The following is a 16,443-nucleotide window of genomic DNA, read 5'->3' on the forward strand; positions in this document are numbered from 1 at the left end:
CCTAATTAGCTGTATAGCTGTATGACTTTGTGTAGCTTTTCAACCTAAGTTTTCTTGTCTGTAAAATAGAAATCATAATAGCAACCATCTTACAGGTCATGAGATAATATGTATAAAATGCTTTGTAAAACTTAAAGCTCTCTATAAAGATCTACTCATTGTCTTCTCTACATTGTTTGTTTGTTTCCCCTGTTAAAGTCAGCCATCTTGCACCCAGATTATCCCTCAGAAGAATAGGAAGACAATTAGAGATTCATTTTGGAAAGAATTCACCAGCCCTGTGGCATATTAAGCTGAAAACTGAGAGACATTTTGGGGAACAAGTAGATTCTCTCTGGGAGCTGGGTACTTTGAATGCTCATGTCTTTCTTAGGTTTCCAGGAGTGGACACAGCAACCCCAAGGGTAACCTCAGCAAGGAAATGGAGTGTGGTAGAAAGATTGCTGGAATTTCAATCTCTCAGCAGCGCTGGTTTCAATCCCACTTCACTCACTTATTATTGGTATGACCAGGGAAAATCAATCTATATATTTTCTGTGTATTGAAAGAGCATAACCATGAAGACATTATGAACTCATCCCCTAATCTTTGTTAAAGGGAGTTATTTAAGGTGACTAGTGAATCCTAAACACTCAGGGTTTCATTTAAAAGTCATCCATTAAAAAAAGAAAATCATCAATCAATCAATAAGCATTTATTAGGCACTTATTAGGGTCTTAGGCATTTTGCTAAGGTCTGATGACACAAAGAAAAAGCAAATACAGAATAGTTCTTTTGTTCAAGGAATTAACATGTGAATGAAAATTTTTATTTTAATGTACAAAAGAAAATCATTCAGTATATGGTAGATATTTTGCCAGGTAGAAGAAGAGACCCCCTTCCATATCTTACTACATTTGGGTCTCTTCAGTTCCACTTAGAACACATTCAAGTCCTCTTCCTTCAATCTCTGAAAAACTGACTTCAGAACATTTACTAAGCATCTGACTGTATGCTAAGGCACCTAGAGAGAAAGAGATCTGCAGAAATTTTGCTTCCCTTCAGAATTCATCTCCAACCAGAAGTGAGTCAGACTTAGATCAGCTCTTGAATAAAGAGGGATTGGAGATATGCAAGGGGGAAAAAAAGAAAGAAAAAGAATAAAAGGAGAAATAGGGATGAAAAAAAGTCTGAACAAATTATAAGAAGACACATGTGATAGTAAGAGTAATGAGAAAGAAGAAGAGAAAAAGAGGAGAAAGAGAGGGAGAGAGGGAGAGAGAGAGAGAGAGAGAGAGAGAGAGAGAGAGAGAGAGAGAGAGAGAGAGAGAGAGAAGAAGAAGAAGAAGAAGAAGAAGAAGAAGAAGAAGAAGAAGAAGAAGAAGAAGAAGAAGAAGAAGAAGAAGAAGAAGAAGAAGAAGAAGAAGAAGAAGAGAAGAGAGATAGAGAAAGAAAGAGAAAGAGAAAGAATTACTAATGGGAGGATAATTACATTTACAGGTAGAAAAGCAATGACAAGAGCTGAGAATAGAAAATGCAGTCTGAGCCAGAGGGGGGAAAAGTGTCCTGAGATAATGAAGCAGCCAGCTGGCTGTCTAGATCCTGTCTGAAGGACTTAGAAAGGGCAATGAGTGATATGGAAGACAGGACAAAAAGGAGGAGCTGGAAAAGGTTAGGTGATGGACTATAATGCTTAAGCAGACTTATAAGATATATATTTTAGTAATGAGGGCTTCTGGATTCACCTGCAGCATTGATGTTCCATGGAATCTCTGGCTAGAGATACTCTGAGCAATGAACTTGGTCTTTCATTACCAGATCATTGCCATGGTCTTCTCTATTGCTACAGAATTGGTTTGGAGCTAGAGCTAAGTCTCCATCATGGATTTCCAAACAATCTGGAATTGCCTATTTTCAGTGTTGCGAACTTGGTATGATTGAGAATGGGCCTCAAGTGCTTGGGGATTTGTTAAATGAGCGCTCTGACAATCTTAAGAAAGCAGAAATCGGCATACCATTACCACTGGGGGTGAATCAGCTCTTCTGCCTGAAATCTAGTCATGAAAACCAATGATTCTATCTGCCAAGCAATACAAAATCCAATCCCATCCCTTTTGTTAATCCATTCTGGGCAAGGGATAAAGAAGAGCAGTGGCAGGATGAGGGAATTTGTGGCCCCCATTCTTGGATGAAAAGGAAAGCAGTTTGTTTGTTCGAAGTGTCAAATGTGTGAAGATCACTAATATATTGTTCTTGGTGGAAGTGGGAGGCAGTGAGAACAATAGAGCAGTAAGAGCCCAGAATAGGAAGGTTAGATTGAAACAGAATGGAGAAAATGTCACATATCTATGTGGAGAGGATGCTTCCTCACTTGGCTAGTTTGTTTCCTCTCAAACAAAATGAAAAAAGTTGCTTTTTCCATAGCACAGGAGTACTCATTAACATCATCCCTATCTATTTTGTAACACTTTAATGTTTTAAAAAATACTCTTCAAATATTATCTGTTTGATCTTCACAAATACCCTAGAGGTAGGTGCTATTATTATCTACCTTGTATACAGGAGGATACTGAGGCATGAAGAGAGTAAGTGTTTTGTCCAGGGTCACACATCTAATAATTATCTGAAGCAAGATTTAAACTTGTCTTGTTGATCCCAGACCCACTATTCTATGCACTATATCACTTGAGTTTTGCTGATATTCAACACACACCCTTCTATTCATAGTGTTCCAGATATTCTATATTCACAATATTCTGAAATCAATCTCCCTTACCCTCCAGCAGACTTTTTTCAGAGTTCTCTCCTTCTGATTCCATCTCTCATTTTGGGCCATTGGCCTCCTAGATTATCTATATAACTATTCACTAAGAATTTGTTTGGCTTTTTTTTCTACTTTATTAGTTTCAGAATAAAGAAAAACATAATATTACTTACCCAAATTTATATTGTATATCTTTTTATGCATAAGAAACATGCTGTTTCCCACAACAAAACGTAACTTGAAGGGAGGGATTTGCTTCCTTTTTTGTTTCCTTGTAACTCTAGCACTTAGCAAATTTCTTAGTATATAGTAAGTAGTTAAGATTTTTTATTGATTGGTTGATTGATTAATCTGCATTGACTCTATTCTTGATTTTACATACATCTGTGGGCCATGGGTACTTATTTTTTTGACAGCAACTACAATAAAAATTATTACATATAATTGGATAGTGTCTCTAAAGACATGTGGTATATACATGTTTCTTTGCCTGCCTCCATTTCTGGATATCACGTCATTGCACTCCTGTATGACTCTTTGTTACCTCATTTTAGGATTTTCTTGGTAAAGATACTAAAGTAATTTGTTATTTTCTTCTCAACTCATCTTACAGATAAAGAAATGAGGCAGAGTTAAGTGTCTTGCCCAAAGTCATGCAGCTAGTAATTATCCAAGGTTAGATTTGGACTCATAAAGATGACTCTTCCTGATTACAAGCCTAGTACTCTATCCTCTATAGTATGTAGTTGCCTTTCCTACATACCTTGCTGTTTTCAAGAAATTCAATACCTCTTTCTTCTTTACATTCTAACTTATTCATCCCCATCTCTTTTCTCTCAGCAAATTAAATTTCTCATGGTCATTTCACCTCAGATATGTTCAATATTAATGACATGCAGGTCTCCAGAGCTACCAGAGCTTAAGGTTAAATGCAATCAATGTAAGCTAGTAAAACATAATAATTGCCACATGACATTAGACCAGTGACTCATCTGAGCTGGAAAAAAAATAACTATAGCATCATGGGGTACATTCCAAAGAGAATTGTTAATCTTTTTGATGGCAACCAAGAATAGGAATAAATCTCTAAGCAGCCTAATTTCTTCTAGTAACAATAATAAGCCTTCATTATCAAGAAAAATCACCAAATGCTTTTTGTTCAAAGGTTTTCATGACAGTTTTACATGTAGTTGCAATAATTTTAAAGAAATTCTACTGCCCAGCAAAATGGTAATGGCTAAAAAAGGTGACATAATTATTAAAGACAACAAATATGGGGAATACAAAGAAATCTGGAAAGAACTTCATGAAATAATTCAAAGAAAAAAATAGGATATACATCAACTCTGACAACATGAGAGGGAATGTAAATGAGAATATAAAGACAAAGAAACAATCTGAATGGAGACCCAAATAAAGGAATTGAAAAGCTGTTTTGTTACTTTTTGCACCAAAATTAATTAATTGACTCAAATGGTTATTGTGGGCCAGTTGACTGATTATACATCAAAACTGAACTAAAAGGAAGGTCTATAGGGTCCTTTTCAGTTCCAATCTGTGCTCCTATAAATCTAGGAAGATCTTTGGAAAGGATGAAGGGATGGACAAATGACTATTGTTTCCCTGTAAGTATTGTGTTTTCTAACATTCTCCTTTCTGAACTTCACAGGGTAGAATCCATTTAGAACTTCTAGCCCTGTTATACTTCTTAATCAATTTTCTTTCATTCCTGAGTCCTCTGCCATTTATTACTGTTTTGATCCCAATACAATAATTCATATTTTCCAAAGCATTCAACTGTGGTTAACTTTTGCTGATCTCAGGGGTCAGTTTGATGCAACAGAAATAGGACTGGATGTGATATCAGACAACATGACTGAATCAGGTAGCTAGCTACGTGGTATAAAAGTGAGAGGTCTGAACTCAGAATCAGAATATACAAGTTCAAATACTGCCTCAGATACTCATTAGTTGCATGTCTATGCAAGTCCCTTATCCCCCTTCAGCAATAGCATCCACATCTATAAAATGGGGATGATAATACCAATCTCATAGGATTGCAGCAAGGATGAGGAGATGTAGTAATTTTAAAGTACCGAGAACAGTGTCTGGCACAAAAGATGTGCTTAAAAATGCTTTTTTTTTTTTTTTTTTTTTTCCCCTTCTAAAGCTCTATATCAATACTCATTCTTATTGTTTTTGTTGAATATCAATTCTACTACTTTCTATTCATGTATCCATGAGAACACCACTTAACTTTTGTGGTTTTCTTATCTATAAAATGGGTGGGTGGGGTTTTGCACTAACTTGATTATGAGGTCCCTTACCACCCTCAATCTCTGACCTTCTCTTTTGAAATGCTAGGAGACGGTATCATTTCAAAGAACATTTTATTTCTTTGACATTTACAAGTTCATTGCAGAAGAAATGCAAACGCGTGTGTCTTATTCCCACCTCCTAACTCATTAAATAAGATGTTTGGGAAAACCAGACCTAACATTGATTTCCCATAATGTCCCAATATATATCATTAGCTGGCAATCAGTCAGTCCACTTTCCATTCAGTTGACAGACTTCACTTTCACACAAATTCTGATTAATTTATTTCTTGAGTTTCATTTAAAGAAACAGGGCATAAAAGGCTGAATTACATGAAGATGCATTGTTCCTTACCCTTTTTTGTTCATTTTGTCATGTTATGAAGAAAAACTATAGTCAAGATTGTCTGGCATATTTATTATTATTATTATTTTGACATAGACTCATGCAGCTTATCGCTCCTGCTTCTATTATCCTCATGGGATTTACATTTTTTTTTCTTCTCTTAGCAGCCATTCCATTATTTTATTAGTGTCCAAAATGAGACCTCATAGGCAGTGATGATCAGAGAATCATGGAAATTAGAGATAGAAATGACAGATTAGGTCTTCCTGTCTGTTTCCTGGGGCTAATGTTCCTGTCAGGTTATAATTCAGCACGTTACCCTGGAACATTTCAGATGACAACAACTCTAGATCCTCTACCCTAGGTAGAGGCACAGGGCTCAATCTTTGACTTTTTTATATATCAGTAAGGGAAAATGTAGAATGGTTGAACAATTATTAAGCCAAGCTAGATTCATCTCAAAGTATTTTTTGTTTGAAGACATAGTAAGTGACAAGTGCTATGAAAAGAGTCCTGAATTTGGAGATAGATATCTTAGGTCCAAATCCTGTCTCTACTGTTTGCTTCTTGTGTTAATTTGGGTAAGGGTCTTAATCTCTCTAGGTCTTGATATCCTCATTCCAGTATTTTCCCTTTTTAAATTTATTTATTTATTTATACTATTTATCCTGTAAATATGTGATTTTTTAAACTGTATTATATGGCAAGTCCCCCATTAGGTTGTAAGCTCCTTGAGAACAGGTATTGTCTCTTGCTTTATATAAAATATAAGATATTTTATAGAAATATGAGAGTTGGACTAGATTACTTTCAAAGCTCAGATCCTTTTCAATTGATGGTCCTCTGATTACAGTCTTGTTACTATGGTTAGGTAATTTTCACCCCTCTGTTTTCCCTAGTTTCCCCTACCAGAATGGAGATAACAATTATTTGTATTAGCAATCTTACTGGCTTGTGGGGAGGATTAACTGAGAAAGTGACTTAAAACATTTCATAAACAATGGAGTGCTCTATAAATAGAAGATATTTCTAATATCTTGTAATTTCAGTGAACATAGTAATCAACCAAGATAAGTCTGGTCAAGGGCAAAGTTTTTTTTTTTTTTTTTTTTTTTTTTTTTTCTCTCCTGTTTTCCTTAGCAATACCATTTTGGGCCCAAATAATCTAGATCTGGAACATTGTTTCAATATTTCACCTTATACTGTTTCTTCATTCTCAGCCAACATTAAAGCTGAGAAACTCAGAAAGAAAAGCATCTATTCAATAGTAAAAATTCAGATGGAATCAATTTACAAAAAAGAAAAGAAAATGAATTTAAAACAGTTTTAGGTAGTCTTTGTTCAATGTAGAGCAAATAGATCTCCAGTAGAGAATAGACAACACTCAACTTGATATCTTTTTGCCACCGACTTTTACTCAATCCTGACGTAACAAGATTATTGAGGTGGAATTTACAGTTTCAAGAGCCTTTTCTAGGGCCTGAGAGACAGTGGCTAAATCTCTATCCTGGGAGTCAGGAAGAGTTCTTCAAATACTGCCTCGCTAGGTGACCCTTAACAAATCCATAAACATTTTTTCTGTCTGGGTCCTCATCTGTGAAATAAGGAAAATAATAGCTAAGTCGCAAAGTTGTTCTAAGGATCAAAGGAGATAATGGACATAAAAAGCTTTATTCTAGCTTGTAAAGCACTACATAAATGTGTGTGATTTGTCTAAATTATTCAAGTAGATTCACAGATAAATGTGTAAATGCCAAGGAAGTTGCAAAGAGGCAGTCTAGCATGGTGGAAAGATTGCTGGATTTGCAGTTAGAAAGACCTTTTCAATTCAATTAAAAAAGTCTTTATTAATCACACTCACCATATGCTGGGCACTATGCTAAGAGGTAGGGCTACAAAAAGAGGTAAAAAAAAGACAGTCCTCACTTTTAAGGCTCTTCCAGTATAGCACACACACAAAGGAAACGATATATGGGATAAATCAGAAATAATAAAAAGAAGGAAAATTTTGAGATTAAGACGAGTTTAGGAAAGGCTTCCCATAGAAAGTAGTATTTTAATTGGGTCTTGAAAAGGTCAGTTAATTTTTCTAATTTCCTACTTTGAGAATGAAAATCAGTAGCAGCCATTTGACATGGTAATTCTAAAGCTCCAAGGAAAAGTTTAGGGAAAACTTTGCAAATTATAGAGTGCTATATAAATGTCAGTCATTGGCTTTATTGAATTTGAACAAAGTTTTATCTTAACACCATGGACTTATGCTCTTCCAGGTTGGAAAACATTCTGACCTGTATCCCAGTTTCCTTTTCTTAACTTTAGATCATCTTAGTCGTAGTGCTCAACAATTCCTCCCTCTACAATGTTCATTCACCCTCTTCAAATAGCTGCATCCATCTGTCATGTCCCAATTTACTCATCAGTTGGCCAACTTCTGAGAATCAGCTTCTTTTTCTTCCTTCATCATAAATCAATCCCTTGAGATCTTCAATCATTTTTATTGCTGTTCTCCAAACTCTTACCCATTTGTCTACATATTTATTGCTTTAAGGGGCCCTGAACTGTATTCAATATTTTAGGTTTGGTCTAACTGGAAACCGATAGAGGGGGCAAATCTTCGACTTCAGGGCTGTGATTCTATCTATGGTCTTTGCTGTGGGAAAATACATCGGTTTCTTTTTACCATCTTGTCAGGCAGCAAGCCCATAACTAATTTGCAGGCCAATCAATCACTTCAAGATGCCTGTGGGTTTGATTTCTTTCTAGGTTGCTCTGTTCCATTGATTGTTATGATTATTTAGCATTTATTGATTCACCTAACAATGCACCAGGCACTGTAGAAAACACAGACATCAAGATGGGAAAGTGGGACATACCGAAAGCAAAATTGAAAAATGTCTTTTAAAAGGAATATAGGCAGTAATGTAATTTCATCCCAAGCTTGTCTGAAGGGTAGAGATAGGTCATAAAGTTGAAACCAAGAAACTAGGGACTGCCCTTGCGCGCGCTCTCTCTCTCTCTCTCTCTCTCTCTCTCTCTCTCTCTCTCTCTCTCTCTCTCTCTCTCTCTCTCTCTCTCTTCTCTCTCTCTCTCTTTCTCTTTTATTATTCTCTCTGTCTCTTTCTCTCTGACTGTCTTTCTTTGTCTCTTTCATGCTCTCTCTCTCTTTGTGTCTGTCTGCCCCTCTCTCATTCTCTCTCTTATCCTCTCTCTGTCTCTGTCTTTCTCTCTGACTCTTTCTTTTTCTCTCTCATTCTCTCTCTCCCTCCTCTTCTCTCTCTCTCTCTCTCTCTCTCTCTCTCTCTCTCTCTCTCTCTCTCTCTCTCTCTCTCTCTCAGCCTCTCTCTCCTCCCTCCCTCTCTCTCCCCTTCTTCTCTCTCTCTCTTCCTCCCCTACTCTTTCTCTCTGTCTCTCTCTGTGATTCTGACTTTCTACTTCTCTCTGTGTGTCTCTCAGTCTTTCTGTCTCTGTCTGTCTGTCTCTCTCTCCCTCTCTCTCTCTCTTACACACACACACACACACACACACACACACACACACACACACACACACACACCATTCACATATACCCCAAATAATAATACCTTCTAACTCAACAGATGTTACTTACTTATTTCCCAGAGTTTTTTTCAAATCACCCTTTACTGCCAATCTTAGTAAAAACAAGTTGCTACTCCTGTCATTCTCCAGGTGCCAATCACACCCTGGGAGAGGCAAGCTGGAGTCTGCTCAGCCTCATCTGCCTCCAACAAAATCACAGGCTAAAGTATGTCTGTGGAATCCTCAGAGTTGGTGATAGTGTGGAAAAGAGGAAGAGGGACAGCTTGTTTTTCAGATCCCAGCTGGAGTCTGCATGGCTGCGAGTCAGAGACATCATCTCTTGACTTGTAAATGGAGAAAAGTTGATATGAACGTCACCAAGACAGGATAAATATGGAAATGCACAGTGTCATTTTTTTTCTCATTTTACTGAGTTGCTGCTCAGAATATAACCAAGCTTTGGCTCAATTCCTAGCTGTGCAGTTGTCTCATGTCATACCACATCTGAGGGTGTGGGGGATGTCTTGGGATCTGGCTGACTTGAGGTTACTTCACTTACCCCTGGTTGGTGCCCCATTCGTTCCGAATACAGAGATGCTTATGCACTGGATCTTTCATGTATCCTTCATAGCAAAGGCATTCCCCTTTGAAACAGAGTAGGGAGGAGGAAAGAGAAACATGAATGAGTTCATTAACACTCTGGACTTGTGCAAATTAAATACAAAATGGCCAGACTCAAGTCTGCCCATAACAGCAATATGAATGGGTCATGAATTCCATCATAATATCCCGCCTCCCAATGGACAGAAAAGCCACATTGCAAAAGGAAAGGAAAGTCACAGTGATTTACAATTTACTTGCCCATCCCTCCCACTTTCAAGCAAAAGATAATAATTACTGATCTGCATTATAAATGCTTGATTTAAAGGGAACTATCCAACTTTCTTATCTTCTTCCTCCAAAAAAACCAGTCTTAAATATAAAATGAGGTTGAGTAATTTTTTTTCAGCTGGCACATGAGGTTGATCATCAGTAGATTTGACTGTTATTCTTCTCCAATCTAAGCTTCAATATCATCACATTATTTTTAGGATGCTAACATATAAAATAATACCTGACTCATTAAGCTCAGTGCAAATACTAGGCACTTGATAATTGTCAGCTTGCTAATGTAAGAGTACTGATTTGCAAAAACACCCTTGCTCACTTATGGTTAATCTCCATGGTACCCATCACCACTACCAGAGGAACCAAGCCCATCCATTTCCAAGTTTTTAACGCTTTCATTTGCTTGTTAGGCAAACTAAAAGACAAATAAGGCACATGGGGACAAGGAATCAAGGACTCCCTATTTAAAAATAGACTTGTTAGTCCAAAAGCATTATGCACCAGTAGTATTTTTTTGGAAAGAACTCCCTTCAAAAAGGAGGATAAGAGGAATTTAAATAGTAAGTTTAACGAAATAAAGAGCATGTTTCTAATGTTTATCTTTTCTAAGGCTCTTAGCATGTTCAGCTATACAACATAAGTATTTAATACATTTTGAACTAATACAGAATAATAAAGATGTAAACAAATATTATTATGGGCTTGACAAGACAAGCTACTACATAATACATAGAATGTTCAACTTTTCAAATACAGAAATCAGGGAAAATGAACTAAGGTAGCCCCACAACATGGACAGACAAGGGCATCATTCTTAAGTTCTCATTCTGGTTCATCCCTTTATTAATGAACTGGCCCATTGGTTCTAATAGATCATGGCTGAAAATTCATTCAAAATCCCCCCATTATATTTGCTCTGATCTGTACTAAATAAATTTTGCTCCCAGATTATGAAGAAATGATACAGAATGTTAAGTTGCATTTTTTTTGGAGTGTGTGACAGCTTTGGAGGAGACTTTAAAGGCTTATAACATGTAGGGCCATAAAAAGTAGAGACACATTCCAAGCTTCATGGGTATCTATGAAATCTTAGAGGAAGTTATCCAGTACACTGAATAGGTAAACCCTCAGTGAAAGAGCTATAAGAGAAAAAGAGTACAAAACCACATAATTTATTAAGGAAGTTATAATAAACAATCTGAATAAATGGAAGGATGGTACACATGGATCCTATCAGACATCTTTTGAAGTGTTAGAGTAATTGACTGGGGATTATTTTGTCATAGACTAGTCCAGGTTAAATCTATAAGTTCCAAATTTACGTGTCAAGGAGTGAAAACTTCAAATGGTGAACTGATAATCGCAGAATAAAGAGATGTAATGTGTCTATATTAGGGAATCAGATGCTTTTGTTTAAGTTTCATTCTAGGATTCAAACTCAAAAACAAACCTGACCAAATAAATAAATAATACCACAATCATATTAACAACTAATTCATCAGTTCAGAAAAGTAAAAAGACAAAGGAATCCAGCAAATATTACTTCTAAGGAGAGTAAGGAAGAGGACAAGAGCTAGGAGATGGCCTAGCGACAGTGTTTTATTCTATGAACTTAGATACTTTCAGTTTCCCAGGAGGCTTGGGTCTTCTTGTAGTTTTGCTCAGAATTTACTTATTCTTACTAAAAACAAAATAAAACAAAACGTCCAGATAACTATATCAATTATGACTTGTTCCAAGGTGTCCCTCCTTTTGGAAGAGTGTACTTCACAATGTAAGGGTTGAAAAGCACTTTCTTGACCATCTATTCTTATTCATGCATAAAAAGGAACCATTTTAGAGCAATATCCTTATGATTCTATGTGGAAATATTTGTTACTTTTCTTTTTAACATCAAAAAACAGAAAGTGAATTGAAGATGGTATCCATTTTTACTGAATCACCCAAGGTGGATGGATGTCTGACCACTTAAAGATCTCAAAGCACTTATGGAATGCTGAAGAACCATAGCAATACATTAGAGGCCATAAGGCATAAAGGAAAAGCAAAAAAACAAAAAACAAAACAAAACAAAAAAACACAGTAGCAGAATCACAGAACCTGTATCTTAATCTTAGCTCTTCTATCTAATAATTTGGGGACTTAGATTATCTATTCAACAATTTTTTTTTTTCATTTTGAAAATTGGGATATTAGTCATATTAACTAGTTTATTGTTATATCAAAGACAATAATGATTTTGAAAGTGCTCATAAAAGGACTGTAAATTCTACATTGGACAACTGGTTATCATAATAAAAACTGAAATAAATATAATGTTTATTGAATAAATAGCCTAAGGAACTGAGAGATTAAGTTCACTTAGTAGGTGTCAAAGACAAGATTGGAACTCAGCTCTTACTAATTCAAAGATTGGCTCTTTACCCACTATACTATACCACACTCCTTCTCAAAATTTGCCCATTTGTATTGTTAAAGAAAATTTCCAATCCTGGAGTTCTTTCTTTGGACTGAAGTCTGCAGCAACAAGTAAAGACAACAATATGAGAACAGAGGTAATCTGATATTATTGTTGTTGTCATTTATGTATTATAATATGTTATTAATATAGTTGTTGTTATGCTCCCCATTCCCTACTCCTTTTCTTTTTTGGTGGAGGTGGGGGGAGGCATGGATGTAGAATATGGCCTATTTCTTTCTTTTTTCTTAACACAACAACAAATTTTTATTATAACAAGGACTACTTTGAAGAAAGGAAGATAGAGAAATCAAGACAATGTAGAATAAAAGTTATTAATAAAAATTATTCCAATAATAGAGAATTAAAATAAAAATCTATATCAATAACAGAGAATGGTATATTCATGTACATCTCTCTCTCTCTCTCTCTCTCTCTCTCTCTCTCTCTCTCTCTCTCTCTCTCTCTCTCTCTCTCTCTCTCTCTCTTTTTTTTTTTTTGCTTGCTGAGGCAATTGAGGACTTGCCTAGCTAGGAAGTGTTAAGTGTCTGAGGTCAAATTTGAACTCAGATCCTCCTGACTTCAGGGCTGGTGCTCTAGCCACTGCACACCTAGTTGTCCCATGCCTCAAATTTTTTAAAGGCTGCCATCAGTATGATTTATTAGAATTGGCAGTCAGGAGAACCAAGTTCAAATATTTACCAGCAACATCAGCTTTTTTTTTTTCAAGGGCAGAGTTAATTTACCTATCTGAGCTATCTATAAAACTGAGACAATAATCCCAACTGCTCTGATTGCTGTGAGGGAAGTGATTTGTACATCTTGGAAAGTTCCGTTATCAGCATTTTATAAGAACTTTCACATACATCATTTCTTTATCAAATGTTTAAAAAGTGCACTTCAGGGACAAGCCACAAAGAATAGGAAGATGCAACTTTTCAAACTGCTATTTCAAAGGCCAATAAGCATAGAAATATCTAATATATATATTATTATGTATAATATACATATATTATGTATATATAATATATATGTATATATACATACACACACATATATATATATAAATATATAAATATATATATATATATATATATATATATATATATATATATATGTAACAGGATGAATGTTCACAAAAGCAAAAAGAATGAGAAAAGCTGACCTTGACAGAGCACTTAAGATTTGCAGAATCATTTACATTTCTTGTCTCATTTAAACCTCACTACAGCCCCTTAAATGTAAGTTCCAGAGGTAGAATTGTCCCCATTGCACAGAAGAGGGTCATGCAGTAAATATTTAAAGGAAATCTCTGACTCCACATGCAATAACCTATTGGGGAATACTTTAGATCAAGGCTTCTTAAACTTTTTCCACTGGTGACCTTTTTTACAACCCTAAGTCATACGAATTAAACAGTTATGGATAATAAATCCTAATTTCTTAACTACTACACTAAATTTTGAGACCCCCAAATGGGTTTGTGAATCACAGTTTAAGAAGTTGGGATTTAGATTAACTTCTCTGGAGGACCTCATCTTTGGTTGTAGGGTTTTGGGTGTTTTTCACCACCACCATTCAAAACCAGTTAACTCAACTCCTACTTTTAAAGAAGTTGAGAGGAAAGGTTGCCATGGTAACCAACTGCTAAATCTTGACTTTGAGAGGGGCTTCGCGCATGCACAGGCTTTGATTGTTAGCTGTGAATTTTAAAGGCCCCACAAGGGTGTTGGATGCCCTCCGAAGCTCGAAGTGTTACAGTCTCTGCATCTGCTGCGACAGATGGTGGTGAGCACACGAAGCGCTGACTCTGTGGTGATGTACACAGGAATCCAACGGAGAAACGTGTCACTGCTACAGAGAAGTACCAAACCTAGGTAGAGTCTGAACTGTGCGAGGTAGTCAGAGACAGGGGTATTGCCAGAAAGGAGGAGTCCATCAAGAGATGTCTAGGGCAGGAACACAGGGCATTGATGCTTGATGTCCTCAGGATGCTCCTGACAAGTTTTTTTGGGTCCTTATCCAACTTTTTCCATCCCATGGATGGAGAGGCAAAGAAACAGGCTAAAGCTGAGCCTTTATGCATTTAATGATGTGAATTCCCCATTGGATCAAATTTTATTGAAATAACCTTCTTTCAGAGGAAGACAGAGTCTTGAGTGATGGCTATACCTTCAGGAGGAAACATGGCATAATGGATAGTGGACTGAACATAGAAGTAAGGAACACCTGCTTTCAATCCCCCATTTTAAATTCCATAAGCTGGGATCCTGGACAAATCACTTAATCACTCTGCTTCAGCTGCCTTAACTATTATATCGGGAGTTCGAACATAATGACATTGTATATCCCTTCCAGTTCTAAATCTTTGATCCAAGTCAAGCATTTTGTGCCCTATAGTTCCTCATTTAAAATATGTGAGGAAGCAATTTATCTACGTAAGAAGTCTTCAAAAGACTGAAAGTAATTAGCCCATCTCGAGCTGAGTGATGGATCTTCGAAGCACTAGCTTGAGTTGGCTTGGAAAATCATGTTCCTCCCCAAAAGGCTGCTTCTCTTGGCCTAAGATTGGGTTGTTTTGGCCAGGCTTTGTAAAGGATCCATGCATAAGCAGAGGTGCTAAGGCCTCCCAGATGATCACATGGCAGAGAAGGAGCTTACAAATTGAGTAGAATGAGAAAAAAATGGTTATGATCTGGAAATGACTATTCTCTCTACAGATGAAATTTCCACTTTTAAAAAAACTAAGACAGAGGGGGCTCTCTGGAAAAGAAATACGATCATCCAAGGTGAACGTTCTAAAATTAGTTTGGACTTCAAACTCCAAATCTCTGTCATTCACTCAAGTTAGAAATGAGTGCTAGAGTTATGAATCTGGAAGAGACTTAAATTTGCAACTGGGGAGGATGCTTTTGCAGTGAGAAGGGAGAGAAGTAATAGCCTTCTCTTCATTGCTCATATGGCTAGCTATCTGTCTTCTTGGTTCATTTCTATCATATCTCCCCAGCTCAGTTACCTTGCCCACTAACTCATCCCATCTTTAAATTTCTTTTTTTGTGTGTCCTCTTTGCCCATTGGGTTATAAGCTCTTAGAGGGAAAGGATTGTTTTTCTTTTGTATTTATATTCTCAGTGGTTACTATAGTGCCTGGCAAATAGTGGGTGTTTAATAAATATTCCTTAATAAATAAATATTTATTGACTGTGTCTCCCACAAGGCACTAGTCACTTTCAAGCTTTATCAACTCTATTTCAAAAGGAAACAAAAATCCAGAAGCTCTTCTCTTAGTCCCCTAGTTCCTCAAGTAAGACCAAATGTGGAGCAGCTGATTTGAAGAGTTGTCTCATTTTTTATTTTTATAGTCTTAGTCCTTTGCAGGGGGAACTTAGTAGACACATATTAAATATCTGTTGCATTAGTGTCATTTTTATTATCAGTCTATATTTCATTGTCAGAAATTCACATAAATGCTTGCACACAATCTGGAAGGAAATTAACATTGAACAGCTTCATCAATTATTATTGTTCAGTAGTTTTGTTGTTATTGTTGTTGTTATCAGACACTTTGTGATGCCACTGAGGTTTTTCTACAAAAAATATCAGAGTGGTTTGCTTTTTCTTTCTTCAGCTCATTTTACAGATGAGGAAACTGAGGCAAAAAGAGGAATAGTTTGGCTAGTGTGTGGAGCATGCTATATTACTACTCCTTCCATGCTCCACACACTAGCCAAACTATTCCACTTTCTATTCCTCATACATGGGCTTCCAACTTCCAACTGCATGGCTCTCCAGAGGCCATCCCTTGTTCTTCAGATGTTCTTGTTCCTCATTTCTACCTCCCTTTAAGACTCAACTCCAGTTCTACCTCCTTAAAAATATCATTCTTATTCCTCTTCATTACTGGTACTCCATTCCCATTACTTTGCTTTTGCTTTATCTATAGCTTACATTAATTTATCTTTGAACATGTTCTATCATTCTCAGCAGAATGTAAGCTTCTTGAAGGCAGGGGTAATATTCATATTCTCAGTGCCACGAAGATGAGAGGTGCTTGATAGATGGCACAGTGGATAGAGTGCTGGAACGAACTGGAGTGAGAAAGACTATTTCCTTAGTGCAAATCTAGTCTCAGAAACATCCTAGTTTTTTCACC

At 36.4% G+C, this 16,443-nt stretch overlaps 1 protein-coding gene across 3 annotated transcripts in view; it reads right to left on the reverse strand.

Moving 5' to 3' along the window:
* ASTN1 (astrotactin 1) overlaps positions 1-16,443 on the reverse strand; it is a 500,602-nt gene that overhangs the window by 204,087 nt on the left and 280,072 nt on the right. For all 3 annotated transcript variants that reach the window (XM_074308443.1, XM_074308444.1, XM_074308445.1), the window contains exon 8: positions 9,504-9,588. In XM_074308443.1, the coding sequence (XP_074164544.1) occupies positions 9,504-9,588 (85 nt within the window). The remainder of the gene's footprint in view (positions 1-9,503; positions 9,589-16,443) is intronic.

The sequence above is a fragment of the Sminthopsis crassicaudata genome, chromosome 4 (genome assembly GCF_048593235.1).
Source record: "Sminthopsis crassicaudata isolate SCR6 chromosome 4, ASM4859323v1, whole genome shotgun sequence".
Classification (NCBI taxonomy): domain Eukaryota; kingdom Metazoa; phylum Chordata; class Mammalia; order Dasyuromorphia; family Dasyuridae; genus Sminthopsis; species Sminthopsis crassicaudata.